The sequence below is a fragment of the Nilaparvata lugens genome, chromosome 1 (genome assembly GCF_014356525.2).
Source record: "Nilaparvata lugens isolate BPH chromosome 1, ASM1435652v1, whole genome shotgun sequence".
NCBI lineage: Eukaryota > Metazoa > Arthropoda > Insecta > Hemiptera > Delphacidae > Nilaparvata > Nilaparvata lugens.
The window spans coordinates 91,136,931-91,144,590 of record NC_052504.1 but is presented as its reverse complement, the minus strand read 5'-3'; the positions used below and the strand labels follow the sequence as shown (position 1 = coordinate 91,144,590).

The 7,660-nt window shown below is 35.5% G+C and overlaps 1 protein-coding gene across 1 annotated transcript; it reads left to right on the top strand.

Moving 5' to 3' along the window:
• Positions 1 to 448: 448 nt before the first annotated feature.
• Positions 449 to 7,159, top strand: LOC111063613. The gene is made up of 3 exons (XM_039419604.1): positions 449 to 631; positions 2,444 to 2,619; positions 6,396 to 7,159. Exons 2-3 carry the CDS (start codon positions 2,445 to 2,447, stop codon positions 6,704 to 6,706), a joined length of 486 nt encoding a protein of 161 aa, XP_039275538.1. The 5' UTR covers positions 449 to 631; position 2,444; the 3' UTR covers positions 6,707 to 7,159.
• The last annotated feature ends 501 nt before the right edge of the window (positions 7,160 to 7,660 follow it).

Here is a 7,660-nt window from a genome sequence, read left to right as displayed (position 1 = left end):
CAATCGGTGTGTGACCAGCCTAAATGGACTAGCAAATAATGGCGTTCAGGCAAACTTATCTCTTTTGAGCAGTAAAATTGATTTGATTTGTCTGAATTTTTCAACCGAGAGTCAAGCAGCACTTGTGTGGTATAGCGTAGCTATAACAACAATGACAGAGGCAGAGTGTGAGACAGATACGTGAGAGAGATAGAGCGGCGGCAATAAGAGCATGAGAGTAACAGAGACAGTATGAGAGAGACACTGTGAGTGATAAGAGCGTCAGCAATAAGCCACGTGTGAGTGACAGAGACGGAATCAATGGCGTACATCAATGCATCGATCGAGCTTGCGCTTTCGTACGTCGTGCGGACGTCAATGAACCCCCCCCCACCACTCCATGAGCAAACATCCGTTCTAGTGCGTTGTGCGTAACCAACGTCCGTTAACCGCTCCGCTTACCGCTTCAGTTGTGAGACTAGACCCAAGCTCTACGGACGATTTTTAACTTTTCGTCGCACTGTATTATTTTTAATTTCAGTGGTTTACCGTTCAACGTTTCTCGTTCACAGTTAGTGAGACAACATCAGCAGAGAAGAAGTAGTTTTGCTTACAAAACTGCTGTATTTGTTTACAACAACTCTGTTATTAGGTAAGGGCAACTTTGAACAAGTATTATTTTAATGCCTAGGTGAATGATAATACAGAACATGAATCTAGTATTATCTATCTACAGATAAATCCGCAAAGATTTATCTATTAATCTATCTACTATTGATGACGATGTCGACTTGGGCTCTGGCTGACAATAATTGAAAACTAATAGAGTATTAGCACAGAATACAGAATAATTATAGAAGTTTTCTTTGGTATTAGCATAGAGAAACAATAGCGTTGATATCAATAAGTAGACAAGTAATAAGTAGTAAAAAAATAATCAAAACATTCCAAAGAATAACAACATAGACTATTGCTTTTCAAAAGCAAGTCAGGTCAAGTTCATATTATGATATTCTATGGGCAGGATGAAGTAAAATCCAGAAGAGCTGAACCCTTTCTATTATACCGTTTTGTCACCACTCAGTAGCAATTTGAACGGCTAAGTCTTGGTGCTAAGACTCACAGTTGGCAACCCTGAGTCTACGCTGAAAAATTCCCAATCTGACAACAAGAGAATTACATTATAAATCAGAAACTGAAACCATAGAGAAACAATAGCATAGGTAGATATCCCATGGTATAGGGCGCTCATGTCGCAACTTTTACTGTTATCTCAAGCCGATTACTGTCGATTATTGTCAACAGCTGACTATCAGCTTGAGATAACAGTAAAAGTTGCGACATAAACGCCCTATACCATGGGATATCTACTTATGCTATTGTTTCTCTATGGTTTCAGTTGTTTCTGATTCCTAATGTAATTCTCTTGTTGTCAGATTAGGAATTTTTCAGCGTAGACTCAGGGTTGCCAACTATGAGTCTTCAGCACCAAGTCTTAGCCGTTTAAATTGCTACTGAGTTACAGAACGGTATAATAGAAAGGGTTCAGTTCTTCTGGATTTTACTTCATCCTGCCTATAGAATATCATAATATGAACATGACCTGGCTTGCTTTTGAAAAGCAATAGTCTATGTTGTTATTTTTCGGAATGTTTTGATTATTTTTTTAGATAATGGACACAAAGAACGGAAACATTAAATACTGTCACCCGTACAATATATTGCTCTCCCGATATTTAATAAGCTAAGCCCCGGTTGCTCAACAGCCGGTTAGATTTTAACCGTGTTTAATTTCACGAGTATCAATAGTTGATTATTAGAGATGGCTTTTTCGAAAAAAGGCTTCTCTGATTGGTTCTCGTGGAATTAACCATGATTAAAATTTAACCGGCTTTTGTGCAGCTTGAACTAAGTGTTGTGATTTTTTATTCTGAGACTGCCAGATCCAGAGGTATTCTCTTCAATGAGCATGATACCCACACACCACATAAATTCTCTGCTTGTGCATGGAAAAAGGTCTTTACTTCTTACAATTCAAGTAGCCTATTTTTCTGGTCCAAAAATATAAACCAACGCTCTAGTGAAATATAATGTACTGATTTGAAAATGTATATTACCCTTCTATGGATGCAAACTGATATAATTCTATGGATGCAATAATTGACATAACCTATGTATAGCATTCTTCTTCTTCTTCTTCTTCTTCTTCTTCTTTTTGGGCAATAGCCTGTTTTTTCTTTTCCGATAATTGTATTGTTTGTGATAGCCTAATAAATTACTTAATTCATTTCTGACTAATAATCAAAGGTTATTAGCTTATCACAGCCACTTAGCATACCCTTGAGCTCCCGAATAAAATTCCACTTGCTATTCCTGACCCTCCATTATTGTATTTCCTATATTTTTTTTGTGTGATTCTACAACATACATCTTATCAATCTTGTTAATTCTATAATTTTTTTAGAATGGACTTTTCGGTGAATACATTAATTTCGGCCGTGAGAAAACGGCCTCAGCTGTGGGATGTCGAACACAAATTGTATAAAGGGAAGCAGAATAAAAAGGAAGCCTGGATTCAAGTGTGCGAGGAAGTATTTGAGAATTTCAAGGAAAGACCGAGAGATGAACAACTGATCATTGGTGAGGCATGATTCTATGTTCCAAATTCAGTTCTACTAGTGTTATCTATATATAAAAGCGAAATGGCACTGACTGACTGACTCACTCACTCACTCACTCGCAGAACTAAAAATCTACCGGACCAAAAACGTTCAAATTTGGTAGGTATTTTCAGTTGGCCCTTTAGCGGCGTACTAAGAAATCTTTTGGCAATATTTTAACTCTAAGGATGGTTTCTAAGGGTTTAAAGTTCGTCTTTTAGCATGTATATTCTTCTTATTCTCTTAATAATAATTGAAAAATGTCCATACCATCTGTTAATATAGAACTATAATCTAGAGAGAGTATTTCGAAACAGTTGTTAACTGGTAACTAAATAAATAATTTTGTCAGGTTGGCATCAAGTTTAGTTGACTTTGTTAGGTTGGCACCAAGTTGAAGATTGAAAAGCATATATCGCGGAAAAATTGATTGGGCATTGCTACTTCAATCAGAGCTATTCCTGGGAATATTATATTACTAGCCGTCAGGCTCGCTTCGCTCGCCATATTCGTTTAGCCAGACGTTTAGTCTGGATCCCCGACTGGATCTTCCTAACATATGATAAAAATGCTGAAATGAAAAATGCAGGCGAGAGAAGCGTACCTGCTGATCTCATTCTTGGACGATCCAGTCGTGGGTCCAGGGGGCGGAGCCCCCTAGCTAGACGGATATGGTGAGCGAAACGAGCCTGACGGCTAGTTATTAATAGGAGTAACAAAGATATGGATAGTGTAAAGCTGCGTTTACACCAAAGTTATTAACAAAATGTTTATTTTATCGTCCTTATAAAGTTTATTAGATTTAACACAAAGTTTGACAAACACATATGTTCATCATGTGTATGATAAGCTATGCTCAATCTAATAGAACCTAGAAGGAAGGAGAAATGAACATTTTGTTAATAACTTTGGTGTAAACGCAGCTTTAGACAGAATATTTACATCATGTTATGTACTCTCAAACAGTCAGCATACTTAAAAAAACAAAACATTGTTACCCAGTTAACCTATTCTGACAGTTTTTAGTGAAACTCGCTAAAGAAAGCTGTACAGACTGTCCGTGAGTGTACATACATTCTTTTCTACAACAAATATAGAGTAGATAACAAAATATTGAATGAGTTTTGTCTGAAATGGAAAAACCTGTTGCTATCTTGATGAAATAATTGAATAATATAGTGAGTGATAGTTCTGTTATAGAGTAGGGTCTCAGTTTGTAGAGGTGAAGCATTTATTTCTTTATTTTTTTATTTATTCACAATTATCACAAAAACGTCAAAATTTGAGTTTCACTCAAATGACAGGTGACATGTCAGTATAATCTAATATCAAATTATTCCTATAGCTATCCTATAACTGAATATTGTAGATAAGAATCATCTATTTACAAAGTCAAAAAATCAACTCTCTAATTAAATCTATATATCAATGTGTACTAACGTATTAGATATTAGTAGATAGTCTAGATTGATGAAATTAATCAGAAGAATTTGTCGTTATTCAAATCAATTAGAATTGAAATTCGGTAGCACTGTCAATTCCAATACTTAGTATTTCTTCCCAATACTTGATTAAATCTAGTTTGAAGATGTCCAGTACAGCAAATAATGAGTAGAGTAATGTAGAAGAATAATGTGGGAGAGTAATGTAAGTAATGTAGAGGTATTTCAAATACTTTACCTTAAGTGAATCAGTAAGCATCGTAAGATGTAAGCTAAGATGTAAGCTAAGATGTAAGCTAAGATGTAAGCTAAGATGTAAGCTAAGATGTGAGCTAAGATGTAAGCTAAGATGTAAGCTAAGATGTAAGCTAAGATGTAAGCTAAGATGTAAGCTAAGATGTAAGCTAAGATGTAAGCTAAGATGTAAGCTAAGATGTAAGCTAAGTAGTAAGCATCTGTGATGGATGTTTATAGAGTAATTCAGTTCAAGGAACTCTAATTTAACAGGTTAGGATGAAATACCTACTTTTTTAGTTGGAGCGGTGTCCGTCCCATCATTACAAAATCCCTAATCCATAAAGATAAGTCTCCAAGAGAAGTTATTCTTCCAAAAAAACTCAAGTTATCTGTGATACATTCTAGGTATATGTTAAGCTTGATATAAGCTTAGTAAGCATCCGTGATGGATGTTTATAGAGCAATTCAGTTAGAGGAACTCTATTCAACAGGTTAGGATGAGATACCTTTTTTTTAGTTGAAGGGGTGTGTCCTATTATTACAAAATCGCTAATCTATAAAGATAACACGTAACCATGAGGAGTTATTCTTCCACAAGAGCTCAAGTTATCTGTAATACATTCTAAGTATATGTTGAGCTCACAGCTTGCTAGATGTTTATATCAGAATTATCCTCCTATCCTGAATATAAAACTTGTTGAGACCTGGACAATAATAATAACGCCTTTATTGATTGCAATAGAAATACAGGAAATTCATGAAAAATATATAACAAGAAATGAATAAATAACTTTTCATAGTCCTTAATTTTTCACTCTTCAATTTTTCGCTGGCTTATATCCCAGGTCAATTGTTGACATTTGGGTAGGTTGGCAATTTTCAGAGACTAGAGACTTGGACAATATATAGGTGTTGCTAAATTGTGTGGAATTGTGACCTTTTCATGCAATCCTATATGACTGGGAATACTGTATCCTATTCAACAATACAGTCAATGTAGGGTTGTCTCATTGAATATATTCAGTCTTATGACCTTGCAAGGAAACCAAAAATAAAAAAATCAATTTTTTTTTTACAATACAAACAATTGAGGGTCCTGACAAACCCAAAGGTTTATAAACCTATGAATTTTGAGCAATATGTCACACATACACAGTACCCACTTTTCATTTTAGGGCTACTGATCACTCAATGATAATGATCAAGTATCCTTTATTTTATTGAAACACAGAAAGTTGTTTAGCAATAAAAAAGGATACTTGATAATTTGAATTGTGTTACACATGCACAGACATGTTGACATGTTGAATAAGCCTATTCTCAACTTCTTGTATTCAGAGTAGAATGGGCTTCAACCTTTTCCTTCATGAACACTTGTTTTTCACTGTTTTCAACTATTGCTGACCATCAGCTAACTGAGCATGTAGTTTAGCAACGTGGTCATTTTTCAGAGGCTATGAAGCCTTTCTAGGCTACCACACATGGTAGTCCACTATGGATTTAACAGCTAACTGAGCATATACTCAAGAAATGTGGCCATTTTTCAGGGGCTAGGACTCCTTTCTAGGCTACCACATATGGTAGTCCACTATGGTTTAAACAGCTAACTGATCATATAGTTGAGCTACATGGTCATTTTTCAGGGGCTAGGACGCCTTTCTAGGCTACCCCATTTATGGTAGTCCACTATGGATTAAACAGCTAACTGAGCATTTAGTTGAGCAACGTGGTCATTTTTCAGAGGCTATGAAGCCTTTCCAGGCTACCACATATGGTAGTCCGCTATGGATTAAACAGCTAACTGAGCATATAGTTGAGCTACGTGGTCATTTTTCAGAGGCTAGGACGCCTTTCCAGACTACCACATTTATGGTAGTCCACTGTGGTTTAAACAGCTATCTAAGCATATAGTTAAGAAACGTGGTCATTTTCCATGGGCTTGGACGTCTTTCTAGGCTACTACATAATATGTTACATTATATGGTACTACATTAGTACATTATATGGTAGCCACTATAAAGCTTTTCCAATCTTATTTGGTTGTAGTAATGGTACGGTAATCATTTGTTTGTTACAGAGAGGTTACTAATCACAAAATGGCGCTCAGTGAGGGATGGCTATGTGAGAACACTCAAGAGACAAAACTCAAAAGTATACTTCTACAGGAAGCAGGTCCAGTTTCTGGACAAAGTTCTACTGGCAAAAGAACCCAAGCCCGAAGAGCCACACACGTTCTGGGAGACCATCGAGGCGGCAGAAATTAGTCAAGAATCTGACAACCATGAAGTCGCTGCCTCACCTGACTACAATACTTTGTCAGCAGATCCACTCCAACTAGGGACAACTGTCGAACTTGGACAATTGTTGAACAGAATAACGCAACAATAAATGTTGACAGTGTGGTGCTGCAACAACATTTGTTGTCCCTGACAAAACTCATGGAGCAGCAGACTGCATCGGAGTTGGATGATAACCTTCTGTTTTTCAAATCGATGTTGCCATCGATGAAAAGACTGACAACGTCACAACAACTGCAGTTTCGAGTTGAAATTATTCAGAGTTTGCAGAGGATGTTGGATTCTACTTCTAAGAAGCAATCTCATTCGTCTAACAAGAAGTAAAATAAGTTGAAGCGTCTCTTTTGCATCCATATTGTTGAAAAAACCCCACCATCAATCTTAAGACTATACTTCAATCTCAATTATTGTTAATGATTTATTTATTAATTTATTTATTATTTACAATCAACTTGAGGACAAAGAAACAGACTACGGTCCAAAACTTCTTTCCATTCCAATTTCATAAAATAGATTGCCCAAATAAAGGTTATGTGCGACTTTCCAATTCTTCACTAATTTCCACATTGAAACAAAACACAAACACTTGAAACAATTAATTTTGAATTTAGGAAGATTAAGATCCGAATTGATAACAAAATTCCTTCTTCTTAGTACTCAAAACAACTGTAAAATAAATATTAATTTCAAATATTTTGTTACTATAATAATGATTGTTACTATGTCAAGTCTATTGATCCAACCCAGTAAGTTACCTTCCGTTTATTATTTTCACCTCTTATCAATTTAAGTTTCTTTTGCATTGATTTTGTAAAAAAATCCCACCATTCATCTTTTGACTAGTTCATTCTCATTTGTTAATGTTTGTCACAATGTCAAGTCTATTGATCCAATCAAGTAAGTTACCTTCCGTTTATTATTTTCATCTCTTATCAATTGAAGTGCATTGCTTTACTTCAATATATTCTGTTGAAATTACGTGACAGAGATACCAAATTTTTTAAGCTCTTTAATATCTCTCAATTCATAATATTGATTATTATGT

What these genes read in the sequence shown, in the direction of transcription:
- LOC111063613 (XM_039419604.1), top strand. Translation starts at nt 2,445, where the DNA reads ATGGACTTTTCGGTGAATACATTAATTTCGGCCGTGAGAAAACGGCCT. An exon ending in AGATGAACAACTGATCATTG is followed by an intron (nt 2,620 to 6,395) that starts GTGAGGCATGAT and finishes TGTTTGTTACAG; the next exon opens with AGAGGTTACTAATCACAAAA.